Source organism: Cygnus olor, chromosome 1, assembly GCF_009769625.2.
Source record: "Cygnus olor isolate bCygOlo1 chromosome 1, bCygOlo1.pri.v2, whole genome shotgun sequence".
Taxonomy (NCBI): Eukaryota; Metazoa; Chordata; class Aves; order Anseriformes; family Anatidae; genus Cygnus; species Cygnus olor.
Window position 1 is genome coordinate 127,136,816 of NC_049169.1, and position 15,586 is coordinate 127,152,401.

The 15,586-nt window shown below is 41.9% G+C and overlaps 1 protein-coding gene and 1 long non-coding RNA gene across 3 annotated transcripts; one reads left to right on the plus strand and one right to left on the minus strand.

The window, feature by feature from the left end:
- Nucleotides 1-26: 26 nt before the first annotated feature.
- PDHA1 (pyruvate dehydrogenase E1 subunit alpha 1) lies at nucleotides 27-13,569 on the minus strand. Of its 2 annotated transcripts, XM_040532393.1 has the most exons (12): nucleotides 13,335-13,569; nucleotides 11,780-11,794; nucleotides 10,406-10,474; nucleotides 9,309-9,482; nucleotides 8,528-8,654; nucleotides 5,097-5,188; nucleotides 4,798-4,890; nucleotides 3,855-4,010; nucleotides 3,588-3,659; nucleotides 2,584-2,651; nucleotides 1,535-1,643; nucleotides 27-498 (listed from the first exon to the last, which is right to left on the minus strand). In XM_040532393.1, the coding sequence occupies exons 1-12, from the start codon at nucleotides 13,404-13,406 to the stop codon at nucleotides 334-336; spliced, it is 1,212 nt and encodes a 403-aa protein (XP_040388327.1). In that variant the 5' UTR covers nucleotides 13,407-13,569; the 3' UTR covers nucleotides 27-333. The 2 variants fall into 2 exon arrangements, with proteins under 2 accessions (XP_040388327.1, XP_040388337.1); XM_040532403.1 differs by lacking the exon at nucleotides 11,780-11,794 and having other exon boundaries at nucleotides 13,335-13,568.
- Nucleotides 13,570-13,937: 368 nt separating this feature from the next.
- On the plus strand, nucleotides 13,938-14,901 carry LOC121057777. The gene is made up of 2 exons (XR_005813951.1): nucleotides 13,938-14,131; nucleotides 14,621-14,901. It is a non-coding gene; the product is annotated as an uncharacterized LOC121057777 (long non-coding RNA).
- Nucleotides 14,902-15,586: the final 685 nt, after the last annotated feature.

Below are 15,586 nucleotides of genomic sequence, written 5' to 3' on the forward strand. Positions count from 1 at the left end.
AGAAACAATGCAAACAGACAACCAAATTAAATGTTATTGAAGTTTAATTTTTTGTCTTTACACTGTACATGACACATACAGCACTCCAAAGGAAAGTTTGTAAAGCAAATACAGAGCGATTTAAATAAACCATTGCTTTCTCTTAATGCAGCTCCTTCCAAAATGACATTCAGGTGTGTTTAAGACAACCCATCCTGTGATGGACTGCCTTACACAACACCTCCTTATTTGAAAGAGCTTTTAAATAAGATTAAGGTTTATTTCTGAGTCGGTACAGTTCTTGTAATGCATTCACTTATTCTTCTGAATAAGTTATGCCCAATAAAAAGGCCTTTAGCTGACAGACTTGTACTTTATCCACTGGTTTGGGCCACGCACTTCGAAGGGTGGTTCATTGTAGTAAATGTGGTTACCTAGTTCTTCCAGTGGTGGCTCTGGGTCAGTGGTAGCAAACTGAGCAGCTTCCTCTATCTCCTTTCTCACTGCCACGTCAATTTCCTAAACCAAGGAAAGAGATGTTAACTTGAAGGCAGCTCAGAAAAAGCATCCTAATCTTGAAGTTAAAAGCAACAATGAAGCACTGGCCAGACTAGGTGTTACTGCTGTCTATAACAGATTAAAAAAACATGAAAAGTCCCTCCCTACTAAAGTGAAGCATTTGTCCCTTTAGATAGTACAATTAACTTATTTCGAGAGGAACATGACCACACCAAGCATTTTTCTTTTTGAATTCTGAGTCTGCAAAACAGTAAGAACGCAGCGAACTTTTACTGCAACCCTATCAGTCAGCTTAACACCATCCAGCCCATCACTTCAGATTCAGAGACCTTCATAAGGTGTAAGTAGATCTCAATACCACCTCTGCTTGCTGTATTACCATCCAGGTCTTTCATATAAATCATTTTTTTCCGTAGTGATAAACTTGGTAACCCATACATGAGAGGGCTAAGTATATGACATGTTCTATTTGTAGCTTAACGTTTAACTGTCATTATACTCTACTCACTTTATGTACAAATGAGGTTGAGGCCAGCATGTATATAGCTGCAGCTACACTGGGCATTGTGAGATTTGACTATAAGTGTTTCCTCCCGCCCTGCTGTGTGCTAAACATAAGTCTTTTGGTACTTTTCCTTTGTTTTCTTTTAAAACAAAATTGATCAAAAGCTGTACATTTGCTTTGAGGGTTTCTGGCTTTTTCAAAACCAATGACCTTGGTCACTGTAAGACATCGCAAGTTCAGAGACTTACCTCCTTTCTAGCTCATGACCAATTTTGATTTCTAGATCTTAGTATGACAAGATATATTTGAAGAACCTTGCACTGAGCTATGCTGTTTCAGCGGAGTAGTCTCATTAGTTGGTCTACAGTGAAATTTCACTGTAGACCAACTAATTATATTCAAAAAAATACTCCAACAAAAAAACCCTCAAAGAACAAGTGATGATACACAATGCAGTGTAAACATGCTTCTCAGAGATAACTAGTATGTGAATGCACAAGAGCTTGCTTAAACATCTACTTAAAGCTGTACCTTTAATTCTTCAATGCTTGCAAGGTTATTGTTGATCATTCTGTCCTTCAGCAAAGTAATGGGATCACTTTTGCTTCTCACTTCCTGGATTTCTTCTCTAGTACGATAGCTAGGAGCAAGACAAGCAAAAGAGATGGTATCCTTTAGTGGTGTCCTTGAACAGAAGTGAGGTTCTGGACACAGCTCCCTTTTACAGAAGAGGTGTGACCAAAGAATTGTCAGGAATGCAATGAAAATACAGCAACATTCATTACTCAAAGGACAGCACAGCCACATGTAGAACACTTCTTAGATTTGAAAGTGGAGACTGAGCTGAAGTAGATCCAGACTTGAATATAATGCAGACAGGGAAAGGGAACCTATCGCAGCCCAAGACAGTTACATCGAGGGGCAGCATTTCCCCCTCCCCGTCTCCTCTGAGGAGAAATAACAGCGGGGCTTGGTGGCTTGCTGTGGCGTTAGGTGGGTCACACAACTCAGAGAGGGATGTGTTTCAGGAGCTCAATCAAAAATTCCATTTCACTACAAGTTTCTGATGACATGTTAAGACACATCCTACTTCATGTAGGTCAGTTCAAGTTTGTCAGATGGCACCCAGCGCCCAAATCTTTCTAGCATCTCCATGTTTGTATTTTTTAAGAAGTATTCCGTTTGACTCCATCTGTTCTGATACTTTTAGCTTACAGGATTTTATATACTCTAAAAACCCTAGAGAAGTGTGCTGCTTTTCAGTCAAAGCTTACTTTGAACACACCATAAACTCACACTGAATGCAGAATTCATTAATAAAAAGTACTGAAACTTAACAGACTTAGTTCTTGTTCTAGAACTAAATTTCTTAATAGTGCAAATAAAAAAGGTATGTTACATTGCCCCTGATTACCCACTGAGCGATGAGAGGAGTTACCAGACTTGGCACAGTGATTTTACCATGACAACCTTTATGCACTTCACACCGGATTTAAACACCAAATCCATGACAGTTTCCTGATTTTGACCATCAATACTTAATTATTTTCAGCAAATGCCAAGGAAGTATTTCACAGTACCTTATTCCAGGGTCACTCATACTGTGGCCGTGATAACGGTATGTCTGCAACTCCATCACAATAGGACCCTCAAAAAGACAGAAGATGCAGAGCATTATCACCTTGAGCAATCGATGCGTTGTTATAGCAGTTCACCTATAGCAAATACTTACTGCACTGATGATGAATGATTTTAATGCAATTTTCTTTCTTAGTCTAATTAATTCACATAACATTATGGCAACTAGTAAAATGAAACATAATTCTTTTCAAATAAGATTATGTTGATATTACCAGCCTTTACTTTCATGTTCTTAGTGAGCAGTGTTACGCCATTTGGTCCCTCCCAATGCCATTGAACCATTACCCAGACTATTTCAAATTGCCTGTTACTTTCACTTTAAGATTGTAACTCTCAGAAACTTATTCTTTTGTATGAACTCTTCTTCTTTTCCCGCTGTGCATTCCAAGCATAAATGTCATTTTGCTAAATATTTCAACAAATGTGAGAGCCAATGTATCATATTTGGGTGACAGACACTTGTGCTGAAAAACCTTAAGGTTTTATCTAGTTCTGTATGCATTGCTAGGAAGGTATATAAAAATAGATCTCTTGTCATCATGTATCAAGTCTCACAGAACTTCACTTTCCCTTTGTTGTAAATATAGAATTATTTTTCTTGCCACTTCCCCTAAGAAATCTCTTCACAAGAACACAGCTGCCTGACAGTCCACATATTTTAAACAGAATTTAAGAAAGACAGAAAGCAGGAAGAAGTTAACAGGGTACCAGGTCTGTTTTTTTTTTTCTTAAAGCTTAATTAATACCAATTGCATGTAAACAATCCTAACAATATTAAAAGAACTCCTCAATTACTCCCAGGTTCCATTTGGTGGAGAATAAAAGGAAATGAATGTCAAACAAGTCATAGCTACTACAGAAAACTGGGCTAGATGAGAAATATTTTATGCAGCAACTATTGCTAAGACTTCCACCTATGGTAAAGGAATGGCTACTGACTTACTTTTCCAGCTCTGCAGTGCTCAGTTGCAAACTTGGCTGCTTCTCGGACACATAGAACATCCATGCCATCCACCTGAGACACAGAACAGCAAGTTCAGCCAAAAAGTTGCCAAAAACTAAACCTGCAAATTCGGTACTTCCATATTGTAAGTACAATGGGAATTCAATTTTAAGTTTTCCTATTTTTTAAGAATATTTATAAATATACTGAGAAATACATTTATTGCATGCACCAGCATGCCTCAAAACAAGCTGGAGTTGTACTCACCCTGAGCCCTGGAATGAAGTCTCCTCTTTTGTAGTAGTCAGTACTGGCTGCAGCTCTTTCAACCGAAGTTCCCATCCCATACCGATTGTTCTCACAGATGAAAACGCAAGGCAATTTCCACAAGGCTGCCATGTTGTATGTTTCAAATATCTGGCCCTGAAAGAAAATCAAGTTATATCTAGTCAGGGAGCTCAGACTTCAGGCTTTAGGCTCTATTGAAAAATCATTCAGCTGCAGATGTCTACCTAGTAAAACTTTTAACACTAAAAGCAATCTGAAAGCAGCTACTTGCTGCAGCTCAGCAGGAATAAGAGAGAAGTTACCAGGTAAGGTAACCTTCACCCCAACTAATAGTTCATAGATCCTCTGTATGTTTAAACCTATTTTAGCTATCTGTGTTCTGGTAGCACAAAACCTACTTTAATCAAAGTATTTTAGAAATAGTCATTAGAAACTTCACAATTGATTGCTGTAGCAGTGTCCTGCCAAGTTAAAGTAAAATAAAAGTTCAACCACACTGACTGCATCAGCCTTACAACTTTAAGACTGGGAAAACCAAGAACTGAGATCTCTAGCTGTGTTTTCAAAGCAGGAAGTTATATCAACAGCACACTCTGATTTCTTTCAAACAACACTGATTTCTTATCTGGCTTAATTTCTCTGCCCAAAACATGAAAACAACTGCCTGAATGTCCAAAGTGGCTCTGCAAGATGCTTCATATCAGTGGACTTCTTTAATAAAGCATTCTTGCAGCAGAAAGCCCAACATAAAGATCTTATTTTTAGTTCCAAGCCAGATGTTGTCTGGGTTGCAGATTCTGAACAGGCTAAAGATGTGCTCCTGCTACCTTGCAAAAAGGCAGAGCTCATGGTTCACAGAGGGAAAACAGATTACCCACAGACACATTCCTCACAGAGCCACATTTAGACAAAGCTCGTTTACCTGATTGGCTGCACCGTCCCCATATAAAGTCAGACAGACTTCGTTTTTACCAAAGTATTTACAGGCCAGAGCAATCCCAGCTCCAAGAGGAACCTATCACAGAGCACAGGACAAGACAAAATTTTAGAACAATGTTCAGAGGAGTTGGAGACAGGTAGCTGGTGAAATGTCAGGAGACATTTACTGTGTTAGGGATCTGCTCAACGAATGAAGAGTTGTTAACAACACTGAGAGGAAACATTGGCATGGGCCATGAGCCAATTTCAACTTGTGTTTTAAAGTAGAAGTCACGTATATACCTGAGCGCCAACGATACCATTACCACCGTAGAAGTTTTTTGTATACATGTGCATCGATCCTCCTTTTCCCTTCACACATCCTCCTTTTCGACCTGAAACATGATCAAGAAGTGATTATTTTTTCAGAGGAAAAATACTATACAAATGGTAACATCTAATCCAGTTCCTAAAGGTAACAACCCTAAGACAACGTTGTATTTGTCATCAGAGTCACACCTCAGTGGAGGTAAGACATTGATTCTCAAACACCGGACATAATGGCCTCTCTTCATAGAGTTTACGGTTAAATGCATCACAAAACAAATAAAAAGCCAGGAGGAAGAATGATAACGAAAACACAACTCAAGAAATACAAAATGAGATTTATGAAGAAACTTCAAAACCACGCAAGGAACTTCAGTGTCCTCAACACAAAAGCACTCTCTAGCAAAGTAGTAATTTTATTTTTTTTTAATAGCCAACATAGTCTACATTTCTCATACAAGTAATCTATGCTACTATAACAATAAATATATATACAGTCCTTTTTAATTCTTGCTTCTGCAGTAAAGATATGAACAGTTCCAAATTAATTGCAATAATCTATATGTCTTCTCTTTGACAATAACCAGAAGTAAAAACTACAGATTCAAAATAAAAAATAAGAAAAACAACAACCATACAACAACACAACTCCCAACCTCCATACAAACATCGATACCTAGCCCAGCATTATTCAAGCTGTTGTTTGCAGATAACTGGCAGCCCATGAAGCACCACATGAAGTCCCATCAAATGAATAACTTTTTCAAATACACATCAAGTGTACTCAAACATAGCTGGGGGACAGAGGTCAGCGTCCATGACAGCGCACTAAAAGAGCAAACTCCCTGGTGCCATCAGTACCTGGAAGTAAGACACTCAAATTCCATTCCAAATTCAACCTACTTTTTATTTAAAACGTGCATTTTACAATTTCAAAAGTCAGCCTTTTTATTTGCTGTTATCTCCCCTTGCCCACAGAAACAAGGTAAACAGTCACTTTTTGTTAGCTGCCTAACCAGCTATCAAAACCAGCAAAAATACTGCTCCCTAGCTGAGGTCCTACAGAGGCTAAGCATTAAGATTATTTTGATGTAATAAAATGTATCACAACAATATATAGCTGTCAAAAGGCAACCTCTCAAGCCAATCTCTCCCCAGCACAAGGCTCGCTATCTTCCACCAATTCAGCAAGTGCAATTCTCCACACCGTTCTCTTAACTATGAACAGAACTACACTGCGTAGGCAGCAGAGCTACCTTAACGCCCTGCCGATACACCCGTCTAGTTCAACAAGGACTTTGATAATCAGTGGTTTTCCAGCTATGTTACCGAATCATGATTTACGTGAAATTTCTTATACAGGATCACAGCTGCTACTGTCAAAAGACTTACTAAACAATAATAAGGAAAGCTTGACATGTACGTGTTTCTTCCTTGTCCATTAGTTCTGTTTCCTCTCAGAAGAGGAAATTAGATCGGTTTAACATAATGCACTTTGGCAAATTACGTTGGCTCTTAATGTCACCTTTTAGGTAATAAAGTACTCACAGCATAATTTAATCATCTTCTCCAGGAATAAACTGTGGCCAACTGCTTTATTTCTCTATTTTTCCTCCATTTGCTTTTTAAAATATAAATGTAAATACAATACTTTCAGATGCAGCACTGATTTAAATTACAAAACAATTGCCTAAAGCAAGTTTGAGCTGCAAGAAGTTTTCTGAAATTGGTCAGGTGGATCAGGCCTAGCTAATTGAAGAACACGCAATTTCTCATCAGCCTGTGCCGCTTCTTACATTTCTTACCCTAATCTGTTTTTTTTCCCCTAATCACAAAGGCTTGTATTTTACTTCTAAGCACAGTTTGCTTATTTTGCCTTGGGGTTGGTGGTTGTTTTAGAAGTAGAGTGCTGGTGCTGCTCTGGAATCTGTACTTCCCTTTCTTAAGGGTGAATCATTTTTATCATTGGTCTTCCTTGTACTTTTACTATGCTCATGAAATGGTTTCACATGGGCTTCTACAGATTCTGCAAAATTCTTAGGGCCAAAGCAAAAAAAAACAAACAAACAAAAAAATAAAAACCAAAACAAACCAAACCAAGACTAATTTTAATCTTTTAATCATGAAACTACTAATTTACACTTAAACATCAGTAACCTCCTCCACATTTTTGTACAATCCTTCCTCTTATATTTTAGCTTAGTTAGAATTCCTGATTTACCAAAGTCACTTTTTCCTATTCTTTCTACTCCTCCTAGAACAATCTGCTCTGGTCTCCACAATATCATTCCTCAGGGAACTGTCAATTCTCCCGAACAATCCTTTCCTATAGTTTGTTTCCTGTAGGACGATCTTATCTACTAGTCTTTGGTTGACTCTGCTTCCTGCTCCTTCAAAGATTTTTAAATTCTGTCACTTCCCAGTCACTGTAACTCAGGCTCTCTTTCAGTTTTGCATTTTCAGTCAAGATCTTTGTTCGTAAAAATCAATTCCAGTGGCACACCTATCCAGAAACTTGCTCCAAGCACCATTTTTTGGAACAACAGTCTCTGTATGGCTGCTGTTCTTCCCCCATTAGAAGGGCCCCACTAAAACCGAGCGTAATGCTATAGAATATGATGTCTTGAAAAGAATCAAGACAACAACAGCACCGATATTTATGGTTTCAGGTCCAATAACAGACCTCAGTCAGTCTTTCTTCCTTACCTGTACCTAGCAACATTTGGCAAGTCAATCATCTACCAGGTTCTAGGCGCCTGTGTATGCTACCAATATGCATTTTTATAAACACATGGTATCTTAGTATATAAAACCATACTTCTTCTCTACCTCCTCAATGTGCTTTCCTACATTAGTGTTTCCTGCATGCAAATGCTCAGATTAAGTCTTCATTACAGCAATGATTCATAATACCAACAGCATACAAAGGCCTTCAAATTCCTTGTTAATTTTTCACTTCTGGCATCAGTATGCAGATCTCAGCAGGCTCACCCACTCTTCTCTTGGCTACTCCATTTATGATCCTACTGTTAATCAACCATTTCCTTTCTGCAAAATCTTAGGTAGGGATTACCATTTCATATTCTTGTTATAGTCAAAGTTTCCCGAACCGTTCATTTTTATCATTACAAGCAGTGCCTATCAGTCTTTCTAAGCCTTCTGCAGCGTAATTCAGAAAAATCCAAGTCTGCCTCCAAGGGAGGGTAAACCTTGCCCTATCAAGAATAAATGATAACCACCAGTGAGTTTCATTTAAGCAAGCTGCTGTAGCACATCAAACATGACATGTGGCATCAAGAAGTCTTCTAAAGTTATGCCTTGGAAGCGCCAGCACTTATGCATGAGGACCAGCTTATGACCAGTGACAACATCATAAAATGTGAATCCTCATTTTACTCAGCACCTACCTGTAAGCTCAGCAAGAATTTCTCGAACGGGAACACCTCGTGCATAGGTAAAACCGTGAGCTCTGTACGCTGTGATCACATGGTCTGTAGGCTTTATGGCAACTTCAAGCCCTACGCAGCAAGCCTCCTGTTACAGATGAAAAGTAAGTTTAGCAATGAAGAAAAGCACTGAGTTTCCACAGTCAGCAGCGTGGCAAGGTCTACGGTCCCCCTACACGAAATACAGGGGAAAAGAGAAAAGGCACTGATACAGGAGGCTGCCTTGAATACCAAGGGGAGGTTAGGCCCCTTCTTCCAAAATCCGGAGCTACAACTGCCTTGAGCTCTATGTTCCAACCTGTCCTGTCTGCAGCCAACAAAATTAGACAGGAGGAAAATGAGAAGCCAAAAAGACCCGCAGGCAAACACATCTCCCAAAATGAAGTATCTAAATAACTGCAATTCAAAAACGGGCAGAGGATGGACAGACAGCAAAGTTTCACCAAGTTCAGGAAGTTCTTTCTCCTGACTCTTGCTTTATAGTGGGTACCTGATCTATGAGCCACTGGAAAAAAAACTGCCTTCTCTCTCTTCCTGCTGCTGTCTCAAGACCCTAGGGATTCCCTTGTGCACTCAGAGACAGTTTTTAAAGAAATAACGAAACAAATCACAGATCCCACTACAACTTCAGCCACTGTACGCAGACACCCAGTTGTAGATATACTCTCCCATCTATTCAAATCCCTAGGTAAGTAGGGCAAGACAATATAAAAACATCTTTGGGGGAAAAAGATAATCTTACCTGACCATCATATAAGTGGCAGAAGCCACGAATAATCTTCTGCTTGTACAGCTGGTCAGACTTCAGCTCCATGCGTCGTATGGTCTGCATCGTCTTGTAGTAATGGAGCCCCTCCTCTCGAGTCATCACTGCCGTGGTACTAGGGCCTTCTTCCAGGCGGTGGAGGTCACATTTCTGCAAAGTTGAACAAGTATTTATTTATTGAAAGTAGCTGATTCCATTTCTACCACGTTTTTTTTTATGGCATACCATTTTCAAATTCAGACTGTAATACCTTTTTAAAAAGCAAGCCAGGAAAACCTAAATTCACAGGTTAAATTAATTATAAAGTTTGTGCACTATGTCCAAATTCAGGAAAATAAAAGCTTTGTTTTCAATAAAGACAGATTTCCACACACAAAATGAAACCTACTGTCAGGACAGTTCCTACTATCAGGAGGTGAAGTTAAGTGCTCACAAAGTACTAGAAAAGCTCATTTCCATGGTTGTGCATACCAAATACCTGACAAGACGTACAGAGGCTTAGTGAAGTGACAAGACAGAGACGTTTCCTCTGTGGAAGTTTTTAAGATCTGGTCCTAAGTCTGGACCTCACCTCTTACCACCACTTCTACCCACAGTTATAAACCGCTGCAGCAGCGGCCACCCCACTGGCCAAACCACACAACGCATACCACAGCACTTCCTCCCCAAACCATGGCCTATCCCGAGTTGTGTGGAGGACTGATTTTAGGTACCCATACCAAAAATCCTTCCAGTCCAGTGGAACACACCAACAAATTGCTCTGTCAACACAGATGGGCAAAATACTGCTTTACAGGTTACATGACCTTTTGTATTAGAACAACAGTCTCTCCAGAGCAACTCTGCTGCCCAGAGGAATTTCATACAATACACTTGCACACTACTTTACTTTGAATTAACACAATCACACGACCACATACTTCCATGCAGCATGCTTCCAGCTCCATCTGAAAATCAGGCCAGGTAGCACAGGGCTTGGCTTCTGAAAATCCTTCTAATTTAAATGTCCATAATTTCAAGATCTACGACAGTGCTTACACGGAATACCAGTATTTAGTCTTCAGCTTCGTTACCTTAATTTCAAATGTAGCTTCATTTGCAAAGTCTGCATAGTTACGTGATGCTACCATCACTCGAGAGGCCTTAAAAAAAAGACAAAAACAAATATGAGCAACATTGAAATATAATTACAAGATAAAGCAAATGAATTGTCAAATTTCTAACAGTACACCCAAATTGATACAATTTTTAATGAAACTCTCCAGTGGCATACCCTTATAGTATTAGAGAACTTTTATTTTGTACATACGTACTAGAATTCCTTTAAAATCCAGGATTTGAAATTAAGATTAGAAATTATACCCTTGATTAATTAAAGAAAACCAATAAGCTTCAAGATACCGTGAACAGCATCAAAATCCTACAAATACACACTCTTCCCTTCACATGACCTATTCCCTATATGAACACAACCAATGCATATATTAATGGCTCTCGGCACTGACTGGAATTTCACCTTGACAGAACAAAAACTTTCTTTGGAAAAAAAAACAAAACACGTCAGATGTGTGGAACGTGAGCTACAATCGCTCTTTCCTTTTAACAGGAAAAGAAGGTGGGTGGATGCAAGGCAACAAGCAGTGAGGAAGGAGAGTAAGTGGGTAATAGCATGGCCACTACCTAAGGATACATGAAACACACAATACAGAATGGCTGGCAGAGTAGGGCAGAGACAAGAAAGTCGTTTAAACAAATACTGATGTTCTTTCTAACAGAGTGTGTACAGCCTATTATTACCTGACCAACAACTGGTATTCTTGAATAACTTTACTTCATCTATTCACACATGCCTTGTGACCATGAGGAATGCACTTGATCTTTAGCAGCAAAATCATATTGCTATTTAAATTACACATTAATTTCTGTAGCTTATTCAACTCTGGAACTTGCATACACTTAGCTCAAGGTTCATTCTTTCAAAATTTTGAGACTATCCAGTCCTAAGTCTCCAACAACGGTATGATTGATAGATGTAAAATTTGGAAAAAAGACAGGAGAAATTTTCTCAATCCTTCTTCATTATCTACCGTTGCCTATTTGATTTGGCTATCATGAGCTCCCAACCCCCCACATTATCAGATTTAATATTTGGAGTTTTTAAATTTAAACCAGGTTTCTACACTGTTTACCATAATGCAACAGTATTATCAGCGACAAAAAGCTATTTTAGTTCTAGAGCTGGAAGTATGTCAAGAGTTTACTATTCGCAGAACCACCGAACGGCTGAGGTTGGAAGGGACCTCTGGAGGCCAGCCTGGTCCGATCCCAGCCCTGAGCACTACGCGAAAGCAATGTGAGGCAGTCTGTACAAAAGTTCTTAACACATGGCCAGTACATATTAAAAAAATAAATAAAGAAAACCTTGACCAAACTGGTTTAGGCCTTACCTCACTAACAGCTCCCTAGGTTAGCAGCATTTGGAAGGAAAAAAGGATAAAGAAAAAAAGAGTAAGTAACTGTAACAAACCATTGGGGAGGAGAAATCAGCACATTATTAGCAAACTGGAACACAGTTTACAGGTAAGCTCTGAGTCACGGAAAATCATCTTTACGCTGTACAATATGATCAAAACAGGTATAAAATGCTGCCTAATGGATTAAGACTGTTTCTATTTATTTGGTAATTTATACCTCAATTATAAATGCGTAAGAACATGTAAAGAGAAATCTTTGCATATTTGGCAGTCACTAGGATCCAAAAAACTGCACTGAGATATCCAAAATGGGTCTGGTTTGGACATCTAGGAAAGCACAGCATGTCAGAAACAGGCCAAGTACATGCAGTAAGGAACAAATTTTTGGCATCCATCTTTATATTTTAATGTAATTTAGCTGTAAATTAAGGAGTACCTTCAGATGCATATTCCGTACAGTCCCAACACACACAGAAAGATTTGCTGATGAACCTACTCTCTCATGCCATTCCCGTGAAACCAGCCACCCACAGGTTTTCTTGCCAGGGCAAGAAATTACTAGGCAAGTGAATTACTTCAGAAGCACAGTAAGAGATCTGCTCTCAACGTCAAAAAGGCTATTGATCTCAACTACCAAAAAGCGCCCTTTAACACCGCCAAAAAAAAATAAAATATTTGATCTTGCCAATGTGTTTTTTCAGCCAGATTATTTTCTCCTCACGGCCACAGTCATTATAATGGAATACGGAAAATGAGAAGGTAGAACAGAATTGTGAAAATGTTTCACGTAAAAGAGATAAAACACAGCGAATGAAACACTAATGCCATGAAATAACACAAGTTGAACTAAAATTCAGAAAGAGCTCAAATGATTGTTACTTGAGCAAAGGCAAAGCACTCCAAAAAGGGGCCAGGTGGGGGAATTTTGAAGGGGGCCTGCAAAAGGCTTTCAAAAAGGGATCACTACGTTTTATACCGAATTTAGTACGTGCACCAAGAGCCTCTGGACAGGGCACCTATGGGTGCCAGCCTCCAAGCAGCGCCCTGGCCGTGCTCCAGCCAGCACCTTGGGCGGCACGTCCTGCCCTCGTGTGACAGCACACGCCGTGCACATGGCGCACTTCCCTAAATACTAATCTCTCAACAAGGAAACCGGCCCTGCCCTCGCGTCAGGCCAGGAGGATACCTGAGGTACACTTCAGTTTGCAAGCGCAGGAAAAGCCCAGCTGTTTACAGACACCCCCCCCCCCGCGACAATTTTATTTTTAAACACAGGGTTTGGCACAGAGCGGACAAAACAGACACCCAAAAGCACTTTATTATTACGACTATGATTGTTGTTTCTCCGCCGGCCCCCTCACACACGCAGGCCGACACCAACGGCCCCCGCCCGCCTCAACGTCCCCAACGGCCGCCCGCGCGCCCCCCCCTCCCTGAGGCGGCGCGCGCCTCCCCCCCACACCCACCTCAGCGACCGTTGGGGCCGTTACCGCTCCCCCCCCCCCCCCGGGTAACGGCCCCCCCTCACCGTCCTGCCGGCGGCGGCGGCGGCCGGGCCGGGCAGCACTCGGGAGAGCGCGGCCAGCAGCATCTTGCGCATGGAGCGGGGAGGCAGGGGGGCGGCGGCGGCACCGGCACCGTGGTGGGCCCCGTCCTCGAGTCTCCTTCAGCGGCAGCAGCGCAGCACCAGCAGCGGCCGCCGCCGAGCCCGCCCAAGCGCCCGCCCCCGCGGCCGAGCGGCGCGCTGCCCCGAGTGACGGCACCCGCTGGGCGGCGGAGGGCCGAGCGGTGGCTTGCCCCTGCGCGCATGCCCGGTAGCGGTTGGGGCCGTTGGGAGCGGCCGATAGGGGTTCGGTCAGGGCTGAGGGGAGAAACCGGTAACGTGCCTGAAGGGGGTTTCTCTCTTGCCGTTAAAACCCGGCTGTAAGGAACGTGCTGGTAAGGAACGTGCAGGCCTACGCCGGTGCTTGGAGGCAGACTGAGTGTGGGAAGCCGCCTCCCGCCGTGCTGAGCAGCTTCAGATATCGCTGAGGAAGCAGCGGGGGCACCAGGCGCAGCTGGCCCCCAACAGCCGTAGCTGGCCCCCAACAGCCGTAGCTGGCCCCCAACAGCCGTAGCTGGCCCCCAACAGCCGCAGCTGGCCCCCAACAGCCGCAGCTGGCCCCCGCGAGAACAAAAAGCAAGGCGAGAAGACCAGCGAGTTGCTTCAGGAGCCCTTTTTCGTGGAGTATCCTTAGCCAGTACCACTTCCCAGCCTGGGAAGCAAGCACGGGCTTGCTGCAGTTGTTGCTCTGCAGGCAGGGAGTAGCTCTGCAGCTAGAGAAAGTAAGGGCCCGGGGGGCTGTGGGGAGTTTTCCCCAGAAATCCTGCTGTCCACATGTGGCAGGATTTCCCTAGCTGCCTGTCAGCATTTACCTGCAGCAAGCAGTGTCCAGAGGGGGGCAGGGGAAATTGAGGCGCTCACTGGGGTGACCCTGCTCTGTAACATTCTCTGCAACCTCTCCCTGCAGAGCCTGCTGCTGTTTCTTCCCTCTGTTATGCTGAGCAAGGTGTTCTTGGTCCTGTCCTGTTCATTATGCTACCTCTGTGTAACATTGCACCCCTCCTGCCATCTCCTACACACCTAGTTTTTGTTCTTACTAATCCATGTTTCTTGAGCACCTCTCATTCAGAAAACTGGCCTCTGGTCGCAGCTGGGGGCACATTGAGCACAGGTGATTTGCCTGGGAAGGATGGTGTGGCTGTCAGAGTTCCCTGTGGTATGTGGCAGAATAAGGACTCATGACTTTATTCTTGTGTTTTGTTATTCTGTAGATGATGCTCATCTGCTTCAGCGCGAGAGAGTAAAGTGTACAGGTGTCCATATGCAAGATGGAAAGCACGTAGGAAACTCGCATACTACGTCTTCAAATAGCAGCACTGTGACGTAAAGGTTTCAGGAGACCTATGAGCAATTGTTAACTATGGACATGGTCCTGCTCAAAGAAAAAAACCTGTTGTTATTACAAAAGGATGTGGTCAAGCTTATTACAAGTTCAGTGTAATCTACCTATTCCTTCATCACATGAAATAAAAAAGTGGAGAAATGCTTCTAATTATGCACTTATAGGCAAGCATGTTATGAACACTTCTAATAGTCATATAATGTAGTTATTTTTGATGGGAAAGGATCCATTTCTCTCCACCCCTGGAAAAATGGTAAAGCACTGATTATGTTACCCCTGTGACATTTTTACTTTTCATGCTATTTCATCAATATTCATGTGTTTTCTCCATTAAAAACTCTTGCAACATGTTGAAATAATTAAATCCCTCCCCAAAAAAAACTAGTGCAGAAAGCTAATTCATGAATGAGGTAAACAATGACCAGGAAAATATAAATCATAACCAGAGAATGCCAATAGAAAATAATTTACTTAATGAAGGCGATTATGCAATGTTTCATAATGGAGCACCTTGCCATGTGTGACTCTAGTATTACCACATCAAGGGTGTGTTGCGTCAGAGGAGGCCAAAACTCATTGTTTTCTATCATTCTGGGTGTGATCCTGAAATGTTATCACTTGTTTGGATTGCAGCCGCCGTTACAAGCGTCTGCCGTCGTGTTAAAGACGGGGGGAGCATCCGACGTTTGAGGCTTGTCCCAGCTCACTGTGTCTACATCCAGAAGAAAGCAATCCCTGCTTCGTTTCACGAGTCCCCAATTTGCCGCCTGATTTTTCTTCTTCCCATGCCACCGCAGATCCAGCCCGCAGAAGGCAGTGGCGTGGGGGATCGGCC

What these genes read in the sequence shown, in the direction of transcription:
- PDHA1 (XM_040532393.1), bottom strand. Translation starts at nt 13,406, where the DNA reads ATGCGCAAGATGCTGCTGGCCGCGCTCTCCCGAGTGCTGCCCGGCCCG. An exon ending in ACTTCATTCCAGGGCTCAGG is followed by an intron (nt 3,660 to 3,854) that starts GTGAGTACAACT and finishes TCTGTGTCTCAG; the next exon opens with GTGGATGGCATGGATGTTCT. An exon ending in ATGAGTGACCCTGGAATAAG is followed by an intron (nt 1,644 to 2,583) that starts GTACTGTGAAAT and finishes TCTTGCTCCTAG; the next exon opens with CTATCGTACTAGAGAAGAAA.